The sequence below is a fragment of the Priapulus caudatus genome, unplaced genomic scaffold (assembly GCF_000485595.1).
Source record: "Priapulus caudatus unplaced genomic scaffold, Priapulus_caudatus-5.0.1 Scaffold490, whole genome shotgun sequence".
In the NCBI taxonomy this organism is placed as follows: domain Eukaryota; kingdom Metazoa; phylum Priapulida; class Priapulimorpha; order Priapulimorphida; family Priapulidae; genus Priapulus; species Priapulus caudatus.
In genome coordinates this window covers 163976-180548 of record NW_014577551.1, presented here as the reverse complement: position 1 = coordinate 180548, position 16573 = coordinate 163976, and the positions used below count along the sequence as shown (strand labels likewise).

At 41.3% G+C, this 16573-nt stretch overlaps 1 protein-coding gene across 1 annotated transcript in view; it reads left to right on the top strand.

Annotated features, from left to right (window-relative positions):
• Positions 1-513: 513 nt before the first annotated feature.
• Positions 514-16573, top strand: part of LOC106810964 (WASH complex subunit strumpellin-like) — a gene marked incomplete in the record, with an annotated part of 28296 nt that continues 12236 nt past the window's right edge. Inside the window, 18 exon segments of the mRNA XM_014814462.1 lie at positions 514-697; positions 2991-3225; positions 3881-3987; positions 4488-4572; positions 6027-6127; positions 6411-6530; positions 6972-7197; positions 7971-8084; positions 8439-8616; positions 9603-9727; positions 10029-10158; positions 10429-10541; positions 11054-11220; positions 11595-11670; positions 13686-13937; positions 14288-14368; positions 14605-14706; positions 14999-15178. Coding sequence (XP_014669948.1) covers positions 3001-3225; positions 3881-3987; positions 4488-4572; positions 6027-6127; positions 6411-6530; positions 6972-7197; positions 7971-8084; positions 8439-8616; positions 9603-9727; positions 10029-10158; positions 10429-10541; positions 11054-11220; positions 11595-11670; positions 13686-13937; positions 14288-14368; positions 14605-14706; positions 14999-15178 — 2382 coding nt within the window.

Below are 16573 nucleotides of genomic sequence, written 5' to 3'. Positions count from 1 at the left end.
ACTATATAACGTAGCCAGATTATGTACTGACTGGCATAAGCAGAGGGAACCGTACATGCCAGGTCTTCTTCCTATTTCTTAAGTGAGGGGTACTGGTAGAATGTTATCATATAAATCTCTGCTAGGATAACTCCTCTTAATTTTAAATGTATAATTGTTGCAAAATATTATTCCTCTCGAGAGATATTGCGCATGCGCGAGCACCGTTTCAGGCGTGCAGTGCGTACTGAAGAAACTGTATAAATTAATATAGCTTGCTGAAGAAGAGAGAAGAGTGGGAGACTGAGGACAGGCGGCAGGAAAGATAGCTGAGGGGTGGGGTAGAAGAAGAAGGAGACGGAGCGAGGGACAAAGGAGGCAAGGCGGAGGACGGGAGGGGATGAAGTTTAGTGATGAGTTTTGCACCCTACAGGCTTGGGCGCGCTCCTATAGTTACAAACACAGGTTATTTCGACATTTAAAAGATCGACACAAATCCTTTGACTTAGTCTCTCTGCCTATTCGATACAGTCTATTGCACGCTAAAGACTAATCTTTGAGGTTATAATATGAGGTTACTGAAGCGATGATCGGACAGACGTCATTTTAGTTCATATATTCGACGAGAGGTGGCGCTTTACGGCTGCTCGCCACAGTACTGTTCTGTGGGCGTAAATATCATTTGGTAAATATCAAGCAGTGTTGGAAAAATAACAAGGTTATTATATAGCGTTCAGTCATTACATTATCGTTAAAATTAACCACAATACTGTAAACATACTTGTTAGGGAGTGTGTGTATGGAAATTGGCAGTTTAATAGTATAATACAACATTAGTAATATAACACTATTAATATTATTAATATTACTATATTATTAGTGGCATGTAATGATCATCATAATGATGTATGCATGTGTACTACTAGTAGTAGTACTACTACTAGTACTACTACTAGTACTAGTACTACTACTACTAGATACAATAATGTAACCCAAACCCAAGAGGATAGGGGTCCTATCCTCTTGGGTTTGGGTTACATTATTGTATCTATACTACTACTAGTAGTAGTACTATACTACTAGTAGTAGTACTAGTAGTAGTAGTAGTAGTAGTACTACTGCTGAGAGGGTCTATGTCCCCCGGGGTACTGCCGGAACGTACCTTGGTACTATCTAATATGCCGAACCGTACCTCGTCTACTCCACTAAGTTGACTAACGAGTCTAGGTAGTCTCTTACGCCTACTCCCTAACCCGAACCCGAATCCTAACCCTAACCCTAACCATATCAAATAGTGACCAGGGTACGTTCCGGTATACCAGACCGTACCCAGGGTACGTTCCGGCAGTACTCTGGGGGACATAGACCCTATGAGCAATACTACTAGTGATGTACCTTGCGCCTCAGCCTATAGTCACAGGTCCCTATATCCAACACGAGCCCCAATGCGAGCACCGAAGGTGTGAGCACCGAGGAATTCTGGTCACACCTTCGGTGCTCGCATTGTGGGTTCGTGTTGGATATAGGGACCTGTGCCTCAGCCTGGCATGATCACATATAAACCACTATAAACCTAGTCCGAGCCGATGCAGACCCCAGTAAAACATACTTGTTAGGGAGTGTGTGTATGGAAATTGGCAGTTTAATAGTATAATACAACATTAGTAATATAACACTATTAATATTATTAATATTACTATATTATTAGTGGCATGTAATGATCATCATAATGATGTATGCATGTGTACTACTAGTAGTAGTACTACTACTAGTACTACTACTAGTACTAGTACTACTACTACTAGATACAATAATGTAACCCAAACCCAAGAGGATAGGGGTCCTATCCTCTTGGGTTTGGGTTACATTATTGTATCTATACTACTAGTAGTAGTAGTACTATACTACTAGTACTAGTAGTAGTAGTAGCAGTAGTACTACTGCTGAGAGGGTCTATGTCCCCCGGGGTACTGCCGGAACGTACCTTGGTACTATCTAATATGCCGAACCGTACCTCGTCTACTCCACTAAGTTGACTAACGAGTCTAGGTAGTCTCCTACGCCTACTCCCTAACCCGAACCCGAATCCTAACCCTAACCCTAACCATATCAAATAGTGACCAGGGTACGTTCCGGTATACCGGACCGTACCCAGGGTACGTTCCGGCAGTACTCTGGGGGACATAGACCCTATGAGCAATACTACTAGTGATGTACCTTGCGCCTCAGCCTATAGTCACAGGTCCCTATATCCAACACGAGCCCCAATGCGAGCACCGAAGGTGTGAGCACCGAGGAATTCTGGTCACACCTTCGGTGCTCGCATTGTGGGTTCGTGTTGGATATAGGGACCTGTGCCTCAGCCTGGCATGATCACATATAAACCACTATAAACCTAGTCCGAGCCGACGCAGACCCCAGTAATGGGTCAGATAAACCCGCACCCTCAGATTAGCAAAGCAGAGTTATAATGTCTGCATTTGCGGACTAATATTAACCAACCATGCAGGCTCTACGACTGTTACACGCCAACTTAGTGTTAAGTGAGAAGGCAGGGTTCTCCCTACGTTGCGCAAAAGGGGCGCCCGCGCCCCGTAACGTTTGGGAAAACTCCCCCCTGTTTCAATCGTTGCGCCCCGTTTGAAATACCTCCGCCCCAATTAAATTCCACCACAATAAAAGTTTGACAGTGCGGGAATCGATCGTCAAGAATTCCCATTCGACCAGGACCACCGACGCGTGTATTTTTACCGTGCCACGCATGCACTGCAGACCATACACAAGTACAAACAGTTAACCTGTACCGACTGTACTAACTGTACACCGACTCGGCTATCTTATATATACAAGAACCCCAAATACCGTCTATGGTGTGGTGGCGATTTTACGCATTAATTAGTGGTACGGTAAAAAAACACGCCCCCGGACCCCCCTAGTTTCAGTAACCAAGTGAATTACTTTAATTTATAATGTTTCAGCTAGGTTTTTACACTGGTTTTCTTTCTATTTAGGTGTTCGATCATGGTAGACTTCCTAGCAGAAAACAACAACTGTGGGCAGACGATTTTACGTATCGTTGCCCGTGGTAACGCAATCATTGCAGAGCTGTTGCGACTGTCCGACTTCATTCCACCAGTGTTCAAGCTTGAAACCAAGAATGACCAGCAGAAATATGGCGAAATAATCTGTGATTTCATCTACTTTAAAGAGCCGGACGAATATGACTGTAGGATAGATTCGAAACCAGTATGCACAATGTTACAATCGTTCACTTCTTAGTTATTGGTACATATTCTAATTTTATTCATCGAGTAATCTAGTTATCCAGTATCAAAGTGAACAGATGCAGCTTCTTTTTAATAGCTAGAGGTTCAGAACATCTCAACTTACAGCTATTTAAATGGGTCTACAAGTTTACCAGCTGATAACAAAACTATAAGCTTTTGTACACACACGCACACACACACACACACACAGATACGCACGAACGCACGCACATATGCACATACATGCACACAACGAGTAATTATTAATTTGCTTCGAAACTTAAGTAGTGTGCGTATGGATCCTACATACTGCCCATATTGTAGCATTACCATTGTGCATTTTGAAAGAAAAAAATGTGCATGTAAGATAAAGTGATTATTTATCTATATAATATATCTTTGGGAGGATAGAAAGGTGCCTGGGGATGGAATCAGTTATGTCTATAATATTATGTGTTGGAGTATAAATGACCTTTTGGACATTTTGTTGTACTAACATATTAGAGTAAATTAATACATATTATTGTATTTATTTATTACTTTACTCGCGGTTATGTATATATATATATATTTGTCAGTACTGCATGCAGTTGATAAATTTTCTGTGTTAAAGAAATTAACTTGTGTTGCTATAGGAATTGCAAGATTTGGATGAAGAGTTACGAGAAAACAACATTGAGATTCTGACAAGATTTTATTTAACATTTGAAAGTGTTCACAAGTACATGACAGACTTAAACAGGTATATTAGCTGATACAAGAAGGTAACCCAACACATGGTAGAGTGCGGGTAGGTGTAGGGTAGGGTAACCACTAACCACTACTCTGTGTTGGTTTACATGATTGTAACTAGTATATTAGCAGTTGTCGCTGCATTATGTTTTCTTTTATAATTTAATTCAGTTAATAATATAACAAACATAAAGCGTTGTACATATTTTCGTAATATTATCTGAGAGCGATGTATACCACATAATGAATTTTCTTGTAAGTATAGTTCATGTTAACAGTTAAGTACCTTTTTGTACTCAATTCATCAATGTCTAATGATCCGATTATGAATGGTGAATGTTTAAGTGAAGAATGTAGCTGTCACCCAAAATACGCATCTACGTATCTGGAAATTATCTAGTGATTAGAAATAATTAAAATGAATCTTCTAATCTCAAATACATTACCCTATTTTATTTGCAAGTTGGAAAGCGTGCAGGCGTATTTATTTTAAACTTTTTGGTTTGATAGATTTTTAGAGGACTTGGATGAAGGTGTTTACATCCAGCAAACATTAGAAACTGTGCTTCTAAACAATGATGGCAAGCAACTTATGGTATGTTTTACATAGTTGAATACATATATGTGCATAAATGCATTCATAGTTATCCTGTATGCGAAATGCACAGGAACTCCAAACGACTTTTTCAGTTTACATTTTATCCTTCTATCTTGTTTGCACAACATTGTTTTCGTTATACCTCCTTTATTGTTTCCTATTGCTGCTTTAGTATTTCCTATGGATCACAGAAGTCACATCATTAAAATTGATTGACTAGTTTTTAGCTCATCTGACATGGTCAGATGCAGCTTGTAGAATCGCATGATCCGTCTTCCGTCCGTCCGTCCGTCCGTCAACAGTTGGGCACAAATCTTAACCGCTCGACGTACGGTCACGATATTCGGGACGTCGGGGGGGGATCGTGAAAAGGACTCGGGATGACAAATTTGGGGGTCAAGGGTCAAAGGTCAAGATGTGTAAACGGAGGGGGAATATTTTCCCCTTAACTTAAGGTATAGGAGGAAATACGGAATTGCGGCACAAATCTTAACGGCTCGACCTATGCTCTTAATATTCGATGTATAGTGTGATGGGCAGGAAACCCATCACCAGTGCGAAATTGGAGGTCAAAGGGCAGTGGGGGAAAGGTCCGATATCAGACATTTTCTGAGGACATGGCCTAATGGACAGCGTGAAAAACTTTTTTGTTTCAGGACTGACCTACCATTTTTATCACTTTATTGAAAGGACCATGAAATGTGCTTTTCACTGACGTGCGAAGAGTGAGTGTCTGATAACCTTTTGACCCTCAAGAGGAGGGTTAAACATGGATTCCTTAACTGCCTCAATGACGTCACAGTGTTCTCATATTCATGGCACATCCATAATCTAGAAAGCCAATAAGCCTGGATAGCCGAACGGGTACAGCACAGGCGTCACTGCTCTAAGGTCGTTTGATCGATTCCCATCAGATTTTTTATTATTTACCTGTTTTCTGTATTTTTCTATCTTTATCCATTTAACAATTTTTTTCCAATTAACGCGAATATTTACATGATTTATTTACAACAATTTAAAAACAACAAATAATTTTTAGAACAATTAATTTTATTTTTTTTAATAGGGTTAGGGTTAGGGTCACAATGCTCCATAAAACAGGAGTTTCAGGCACGCGATTTGTATCAACCAATGGGAGTTGGGAGGTATGCAGATTGCAGAAGGTTGCTGAAATGATGTGTACGCAACTGCGTATCTGCATATCTGCACCTAACAAACGTGTCACTACGCACGACTTAAATGTTACGTTTATAACCGTAGCAACAAACCTCAGATGAGCCCAGACGCTCTGCGGCTCTTGTTAGTAAAAACCACGAACATATGTATACTATATATATATATGCTCATAATAAAAAAAGCAAGAGCTATTAACATGGGTTTTATTAGCTCTTGGTAAAAATGAATTCGCATTAGATGATCAGTCAGGTAAGTTGTCGTTTGTTTTGTCGCAGTGTGAGGCTATGTACTTATATGGGGTCATGCTGCTTGTGATTGACATGCGGATAGAGGGAACAATCAGAGAGAGACTGCTCGTGTCCTACTACAGATACAGGTACTGATTGACATATAGTTATTACCACGAGTATATCTATAACATATCTATGCACATATATCTAGCCGTATTGTATTGATATTATTGTGCTACTATGCACGTCATAATATCAAAAGCATAGAAATTGGTGTTGTAGAATGTGCAACTAAACTTGGACTCCTTTTACTGGATAATGGGTATTTCGAGGAATTCTTCTGTCAATCACGGTATCAATTTGTAAAAACGAGTATTAATTAAGTCGTTTCGTCATGTTCATATCTTTTTTGTTTTATCGCCAACACAGTGCCGCCAGGTCTACAGGCGAATCAAATGTTGATGATGTTTGTAAGCTGCTGCGAAGTACAGGGTACTCGAGCAGTCCCGGTGCCAAGAGACCACCTAACTACCCAGAGGAATACTTTGGGTAAATATTTAATATGTTGAAGGTTTTCATATCAACTTCACGTTCCTATGGTGAGCGGGTTAGCTACTTATATCGTACGGACGACAATGCCAGAATAAAATAAAGACAGATGCAGAAAAAAAGAAAATGCAAAAATGGACTGGCTTGTGTTAGTAGTGACTCTCGTCACGTACTGCCATCTAGTTGCAAGTGCACACAGCTTTATTTTAGCTTGACAAAGACATCTGGGCCAGCTAGCGAAACTTTTGCTTACAGTTCAATTACTTGGGTTCATCGTAAAACACTTAAATATCGTAATTACTTTAAATATTAGCAATATGTCTACTGATAAATGATACCATGATATTATATATATATATGTAAAGAAGCAGACAGACAGACAGATATCATATTGTGTATAGATGTGTTCGTAATGACACCCGATCTGTACTGTCCCGCTAGGCGCATACCCATCAACCAGGTGTTTGTGAACATGGCGATCGGTCACCTGCGCTCGGACGACGTCTACAACCAGGTGGCCGCATACCCGTTCCCCGAGCACCGCAGCACGGCCCTCGCCACGCAGGCAGCCATGCTCTACATCATCCTCTACTTTGCGCCGACGATCCTCCACCAGCAGCAGGCGAAGATGCGCGAGATAGTCGACAAGTACTTCCCCGACAACTGGGTACGTCCGATCTCCGTGGCGCGCGTCGGAAGCACGGGGACACTGGTGCACGTACGGTGCTAGACTGGCATGTAGACTGTAACTTGTTGGGTGACACTGGCACATGTTGTAGGCGCAGGGACACTGGCACACGTACGGAGCTAGACTGGCATGTAGACTGTAACTTGTTGGGTGACACTGGCGTGTGTTGGAAGTGCGGGTACACTGGCACCCGTACGGAGCTAGACTGGCATGTAGACTGGAGCTTGTGGGGGTTACTGGAGCAGCTTATCAGAGTAAATTGTTTGCCCGGTAAATCGGTTGTCTTCCAGGCCGGCGGTCACGGCTCTTCGTGAGTCTGTGGCGGTGCTGCTGGAAGGAGAGTTTTGTAAAACTTGTGCTGTTAGGCTGCTAGCTTATGATTAATTTGAAAGGCAGTACATAGTGTGCACGTGTCCGAACTTTGAACGATTTTTGATTGTGAGCATGAAACATGACAGATGGCTGATTGAAAATGGTTATAATTATTTCCGATAAATTGGCTACACTGTAGGAATTGTGTTTGTGGTTTTGAGGATGCAGTTTGGAATGTTTTCAATAATGATGTTTCTCCAAGTTGTATAATCATTTCTATGCATGACCTCTCTTAGACTGCAGTTGTCATTAGCAATAAAAACATGTCTATACATAGTGTATCTGTGCTGATGCTGCTGTCCCCAATAAACGCAAGTAAACTTGTTGTAATTTCAATAATATGGAGGTTTATTGTAACACTTATTCTAAATTTATTATAGGTCATCAGTGTATATATGGGTATCACAGTGAATCTTGTTGAAGCTTGGGACCAATACAAAGCTGCTAAGACTGCATTAAGTAACACCCTGGACCCTGCCAATGTGAAAGAACTGGTGAGCATCAACGTTATTAAAAGACAGACATGTTACCCTATCAGGAATACTTTTCTAGAAATAAAAATGGAATAATAAATGTTTTATAATAATAATAAATATAAAATATCTGTTGTATCATTAAGCTCTGTTTTAAAGAAAGATCACATTAAAAGATTTACATTTTGTCACATTTTTCATTTAATAAAACACCTGTCTATAAAACACATCGATATTTCTCTTGTGTACGGTGTAGCAGTTATGCAGCAACACCACCATTAGAATATGGATACCTGTCGATAAGGGCCATTTGCCTGTTCCCTTGTGTGACCCTAACACACAGTTTTGACTCAGCGAGGAGTGATTTCGTTGCAGGCGACGCGGCACGCGCGTAAGATGAGGCAACTCATCCCGATAGTTCAGCAGTGCCTGAAGGAGGGCGCTCTCACCGAGGAGCTCGTTCTCGACCGCATCCCGAAGCTGATGAACACGATACGCGAGTGCAACGTCGTGCTGCGCTGGATGATGCTGCACACACACGCTCCGCAGAACGGTGAGTCCACATGCCCGCCCGGTCGGTCGGTCGGCACATCGATCACCTGGTCGATCGGCCACACACACGCTCCGCAGAACGTGAGTCCACATGCCCGCCCGGTCGGTCGCGCCACTCGATCACCTGTCGATCGGCCACACACACGCTGTGCAGAACGGTGAGTCCACATGCCCGCCCGCGTCGTCGGGCGGCCACTCGATCACCTGGTCGATCGCCACACACACGCTGTGCAGAACGGTGAGTCCACATGCCCGCCGGTCGGTCGTCGGCCACTCGATCACCTGGTCGATCGGCCACACACACGCTGTGCAGAACGGTGAGTCTACATGCCCGCCCAGTCGGTCGGGCGGCCACTCGTTCGCCTGGTTTCTCGGCCACACACACGCTCTGCAGAACGGTGGGTCCACATGCCCGCCCACCTATCTGCCCGGTCGGTCGGTCGGTCGGTCGGTCGGTCGGTCGGTCGGTCGGTCGGTCGGTCGGTCGGTCGTTTGGTTGGTTGACCAGATGCTTGGTACATCCTGTGCAATTATAGGATTCATGTCTTGGTTTTGCTTTGCAAAATAATCTGATGAAAGTGGAATATATTAGAGTATAAGTGCTGTTAATATTATAATGAGTGAGATCAATTATATGATAAATTATTAAATAACCTATTTAATAATATATATATATATATTATCTTAAATATCTGAAAGCTGATAACATAATAAAAGATACTCTATTAGCTTTCTCTTCTCAAGCCATTAAACAACTAAATCAGAATGAGCACACATGTTGATGCATTCAATTCAAGCATTTGAAGTTTATGCATCACCGCTCATAAATCTTGTGGCTGCGATTGCACGTGACTAATCCTACAACACGCAACGATGTCCCGGCACGATGTTGGCTTTCCTTAACGCACGCACACTCTGTTTACGCATGAGGATAAGTGATTCCGACTAAGAAGTGGTTGTTATTTCTGCTGTGTGTTTCTCGAGCAGCTGCTGAGGCCAACAAGAGATGTCGACAGGTGAGAGAGCAGGTGATGACTGATAGCAAGTGTGAGGCACTGACGCTGTTCCAGTTGCTCATGCTCACGGCCCACTTTGAGCTGAAACTGAAAGAGGTGATCATCACTCCATCTTCTGGCAATATTTGCAACATTTTCAGTACCTGCATCATGCTTTTGGCATTCTCTTTTAGCGGCATTTATATAGTGAAACCGCCTCTATGGAACTGACAGCTCTTTATAAATTTTTGTGAATTCCCTTAATGACATAACATAATAATATAGCAAACTTACCTGAACCTTACCAGTCTCACAGCAGTGGTATTTTCACTCAAGGATGTGCGAACAGTCTAGTTGACGCTCAGGATGCCATTTTCCACTGAACTGTAATTGCAAATGAATCGTACACTGGTTACAGATGTTCAAGCAGATGTTAGCTACAAAACAAGACAAGTGGGAACTGTATAAGAAAGAGAGCACTGAACGCATGACTGAACTAACGGAAGTGTTCTCTGGAGCAAAACCCCTCACCAGGGTCGAGAAAAATGGTGAGTTTTTAACCAAGTTATCTCAACTCTGTTTTCATACGTGAAATAAGAACACTCCATATTATTATATGTGAAACCAAAACACTCCATTTTATGTGAAATCAAAACAATCTATTTAATATGAGAAATCTAAACATTCCATTTTATGCGTGAAATCGTAACACAATCCAAAACAAATCTTTTTCATCGGCATGTTTCAGCATGCAGTACACGTTGTCACAGCTCGTCTGTGGGTGACGTGATAGCATGATTTCATTGCTTACACTTCAGACAGCCTACAGGCCTGGTTCACAGAAATGGCAAAGCAGATCGGATCACTGAACTATGATGACTCTACATCTGCAGGCAGGAAGATTGTGCAGCTTATACAGGCATTGGAAGAGGTGTTGACCTATGTTAATTAACATATTTTCATTATTATTTACTAATACATTCAATAATTATTAGTTCACCGTGTGCATGTCGTATTTGCACTTTTGCTACTGAAAGTTCCATACATGTTAATTTCTTTATAAAAATGTCGTTATTTGTCTCAAGATTAGTGATAGTGTAATTGTCTTCGATTAGTAATGTTGTAGCGAATTATTCGATTGTAGCGATAATAATCGCAGTCAAATTGTAGCCTCTTTATTTGCAATTACCTTGTATTAAAATTTACACCGCTGCTGTCTAATGTTGCCCTGATTTTCAAAAACTGCCAGGTAGTCTGCTCTCAGTTTTTCTTATCATGTTAATAGTGACATTAACTGCAAGTTATTATGCAACCTGTCGTTTTATATATTGTATGGTTTTCGTAAGTCATCGATTTACTGTGCCCCGAATTTCAGGTTATTTTAGGTGAAAGGCTGTGTTTCCGATATCTCATCGTGTTGTGTTTGTGTTTGCGTCTGTGTAGGTGCAAGAGTTTCACCAGCTGGAGAGCATAATGCAGGTGAAACAGTTCCTCACGGACACCCGCCAGTTTCTTCACCAGATGATCCGAACGATCAACATCAAGGAAGAGGTTCTCATCACCATGCAGATTGTCGCGGACATATCATACGCCTGGGAAATTATCGACAGGTATCTGTGAACAACACCCGCGAAAAATACACCTGTGTCCCTATAGTATCGATAGTGTTTGTTTGTTAAATGCTGTCGTTATGGATTTCGGCATGTGAAAATGTCATTACGATTGTGTATATTTCTACGTTATGTGTAATTCACAAGAATTAGATATTCTATATAAATATATTATAACATTTCTATTCAAATTCTTACGCATTGTAGTAACAATTATAAGTTTTATAGATATGCTCGTGATATTGGTAATTCATGTGTGTAGGCCAGTTATATATAATACATATAGAATTATGTGCAGCATGGAAACACTTATATATTTATACTAGATAATTGCTAAGTCATTTCCATGTGCATGTGCTTATTTCTGCTTTCAGTTACACTGACTATATGCAACAAGGTATAAAGAATGATCCGTCACTGGTGATCAAGCTCAAGGCAACATTCTTAAAGGTTAGCCTAATAGAAAATTGCCTCTGTACTAATCTCTAGTGGTTTATCACTAGATTAACCGTGATTTACTATAGGATGCAGCATCGTGCGCATCAGTCGGGCGGCAAGCCCTATACCTCATGATATAGCATTAATAACAAGCTTTCATCCCTACAGCTGGCGTCATGATATAGCATTAATAACAAGCTTTCATCCCTACAGCTGGTCATGATATAGCACTAATAACAAGCTTTCATCCCTACAGCTGGCCTCATGATATAGGCATTAATAACAAGCTTTCATCCCTACAGCTGGCGTCATGATATATGCATTAATAACAAGCTTTCATCCCTACAGCTGCCTCATGATATAGCATTAATAACAAGCTTTCATCCCTACAGCTGGCCTCATGATATAGCATTAATAACAAGCTTTCATGCCTACAGCTGGCCTCATGATATAGCATTAATAACAAGCATTCATCCCTACAGCTGGCTTCATGATATAGCATTAATAACAAGCTTTCATCCCTACAGCTGGCATCATGATATAGCATTAATAACAAGCTTTCATCCCTACAGCTGGCCTCATGATATAGCATTAATAACAAGCATTCATCCCTACAGCTGGCCTCATGATATAGCACTAATAACAAGCTTTCGTCCCTACAGCTGGCGTCATGATATAGCATTAATAGCAAGCTTTATCCTACAGCTGGCCTCATGATATAGCATTAATAACAAGCTTTCATCTCTACAGCTGGCATCATGATATAGCATTAATAACAAGCTTTCATCCCTACAGCTGGCGTCATGATATAGCATTAATAACAAGCTTTCATCCCTACAGCTGGCCTCATGATATAGCATTAATAACAAGCTTCATCCCTAAGCTGGCCTCATGATATAGCATTAATAACAAGCTTTCCTCCCTACAGCTGGCGTCATGATATAGCATTAATAACAAGCTTTCATCCCTACAGCTGGCATCATGATATAGCATTAATAACAAGCTTTCATCCCTACAGCTGGCCTCATGAATAGCATTAATAACAAGCATTCATCCCTACAGCTGGCTTCATGATATAGCACTAATAACAAGCTTTCGTCCCTACAGCTGGCGTCATGATATAGCATTAATAACAAGCTTTCATCCCTACAGCTGGCCTCATGATATAGCATTAATAACAAGCTTTCATCCTTACAGCTGGCCTCATGATATAGCATTAATAACAAGCTTTCATCCCTACAGCTGGCGTCATGATATAGCATTAATAACAAGCATTCGTCCCTACAGCTGGCCTCATGATATAGCATTAATAACAAGCTTTCATCCCTACAGCTGCCCTCATGATATAGCATTAATAGCAAGCTTTCATTCCTACAGCTGGCATCATGATATAGCATTAATAACAAGCTTTCATCCCTACAGCTGGCATCATGATATAGCATTATACAAGCTTTCATCCCTACAGCTGGCCTCATGATATAGCATTAATAACAAGCTTTCATCCCTACAGCTGGCATCATGATATAGCATTAATAACAAGCTTTCATCCCTACAGCTGGCCTCATGATATAGCATTAATAACAAGCTTTCATCCCTACAGCTGGCCTCATGATATAGCATTAATAACAAGCATTCATCCCTACAGCTGGCATCATGATATAGCATTAATAACAAGCTTTCATCCCTACAGCTGCCTCATGAATATAGCATTAATAACAAGTCATTCATCCTACAGCTGGCCTCCATGATATAGCATTAATAACAAGCATTCTCATCCCTACAGCTGGCCTCCATAATAATAGGCATTAATAACAAGCTTTCATCCCTACAGCTGGCGTCTGCGCTGGACCTGCCACTCGTGCGCATCAGTCGGGCGGCAAGCCCTATACCTCATGATATAGCATTAATAACAAGCTTTCATCCCTACAGCTGGCGTCTGCGCTGGACCTGCCACTCGTGCGCATCAGTCGGGCGGCAAGCCCTATACCTCATGATATAGCATTAATAACAAGCTTTCATCCCTACAGCTGGCGTCTGCGCTGGACCTGCCACTCGTGCGCATCAGTCAGGCGGCGAGCCCCGACCTCGTCAGCGTGTCGCAGTACTACTCGCGCGAGCTCGTCGCCTACGTTCGCGACGTGCTGCAGGTGATCCCGCGAACGATGTTCGCGCTGCTCAGCCGCATCATCGCTCTGCAGACGAGCCAGATGCGCGAGCTGCCGACGCGGCTAGACAAGGAGAAGCTGAGAGAGTACGCGCAGCTCGACGACAGGTACCAGGTGAGCGTGTAGTAATTATATGTGAACGTGTGGTGATAAGTACCAGGTGAGTGTAGCATAATCACAGGTGACTATGTGATGATAGGTACATGTGGTACTGTAGTGATCACAGGTAACTATATGATGAAAGATTGTTAAGCGTTTTCTTCTATGATAAATTGGAGTATATTAAATTGATTGTGTATGTATATGTGAAAATGTATATAATTAGCCAGTTCGCAACAATTTCGCTAGCCAATCTCACTGTCTTTATCAGGCTTAAAGGAGATGCTTGGGGGAATCTTTGGGGCAGTGCTAACCAGAGTGCTAATATATATTAATTGATTTTATATTTGTTTATTGTTTACCAGGTGGCCAAACTGACACATGACATCTCAGTATTCACAGAGGGTATATTGATGATGAAGACAACCTTAGTCGGCATAATTAAGGTAAATTTTGATTAATATCAGGCAAAAACCTGAAATTAGAATGGGATTAGTAGAATATAAAGTTAGATATTATTTGAGCAGTTCTGTAGATGTTATTTAATAGCGTGAGTATATTTATTTGTCTGCCAGCATAGGTAGAAATTATAAGTGGTGCTTTACTCAGTCAACACCATCAGGAAGGTGCACACCTCTAGAATGTGGTGTGAATTCAAGTTTGTGTTGTTGCATGCATACAGATTGATCCTAAGCAACTGTTAGAGGATGGCATTAGGAAGGAGCTTGTTACTCAAGTTGCAATGGCTCTGCACAAGAGTCTGGTCTTCAATCCGAAAGCAAAGGTATGCGTATAGAATTTGTGAGGTTGTCAAGTGACCGTCTAATACTGATTAGTAGGCATCGTGCAATTTGCTTTAAAAAATACATGTCAGCGCACATGCAGTGTGTGACGCGTTGATGTGTAGTCGGATCTCGTGCGATGAATTGTATTAGAATTGCGATATTTTGTATCAAGACGACCACGTATGTGACAGGCTGCGTTTGATAATGAAAATCTAGATTTGCAATGGGATCGTGACGGTAATCGTCTCTACACGAACTGCGCCGTAACGGCATTGAATTTTTCTGTTTAAGTCGAGCGAGCTTATTCCTAAGCTGGAAGTGCTAGCGGCCCACATGGACGGGTTCAGGCGATCATTTGAGTACATCCAAGACTACGTCAACATCTATGGTCTTAAGATCTGGCAAGAGGAGATGTCTAGGATAGTAAACTACAATGTCGAACAGGAATGCAACAGCTTTCTGAGAACCAAGGTAATGTCGATATTACACGCAGTCTGGCTCTTTACTGAAGGCTGGAATCGAATGTCATTTTATAAAGAAACGAGATTTGGGTTGTGGTTGTGGCGCTTTCAGTGTATAGGTTGTATAAACTTGCAGTGTGTATAACAGGCACATTCTGTGCTTTATTTCACTCTAATTTTCTTAAACTTAACTTAACCCCACACAACCAAAATGTTACATGATACCAATTTAGTTTTAAATGCTATAGTGTTACTTCATTTCTTTGTTATTGTATCTAGTAGGATTTCTGATTACCTAGTGTTCATACATAATATTTTAAACACTTCTCATAGGATATCAAACCACAATAACTGATATTAATATCGTATAATGATTCACATAAATACCACAACAGATGCTTACACAAAAAGATTTCATTTTGGTCTAATCCATTATATTAATTTATCTAATTAATTGTAATAATATACGTAATATAATTACCTTTAATTTGTCAAAATATTTCTGTATAGGTACATGACTGGCAGAGCATGTATCAATCGACAGCCATTCCCATCCCTACGTTTCCCCCTTTAGACGGATCGATAAACTTCATCGGACGACTGGCTAGAGAAATAATACGAATCACCGATCCAAAGTAAGTAAACGGGCTTCATGTACTAGGGGACAAATGCACTAAAACATAACTATCAGAGACATGCGCATAGGTAACTGTAAGTGGCAACCCCCTCTCTCTTCTCTGTCTCTCCCTCCCTTCCTCTTTCTCTATCACTATCTCTCTTTTTAGCTCACCTTGACATCGTCAAGCTGAGCTATTGCCATGGGTCGTCGTACGTCATACGTCCGTCTGTCCGTCCGTCAACATTTGGCTACGGTCAACGATAACTCAGGAACCGTTGGACCCACATGTTTGAAATTGGGTATAGTTGTTACTGCTATGCTCCCATATTTAATATTTTGGCAAAAATGGGAATTGCCATTAGTCAGTTCAGGTTCAACGGATTTTGCTCATTTTTGGTAAGTGAATGAATAAGGGCTAGGGGTTTTGAGATTTAAAAAAAAATGCAAATTAAGTAGGGTTTTGGCAATTATATAGCATTTTATATAGACACGCAGATAACAAACAGTGTGGTGTCACACTCGTCTGGTTCGTTTTACAAGATTTCATTGACAATATCTTTAATGCAAAATTCCTTCTATGAACATATTATGATTTATACTATTGTTATTATATTATTATTAGCTCATCTGACATAGTCAGATGCAGCTTGTAGAATCGCTTGATCGTCCGTCCGTCCGTCCGTCCGTCCGTCCGGTCGTCCGTCCGTCAACAGTTGGGCACAAATCTTAACCGCTCGACGTACGGTCACGATATTCGGCACATTGGGGGGGATCGTAAAAACGAGT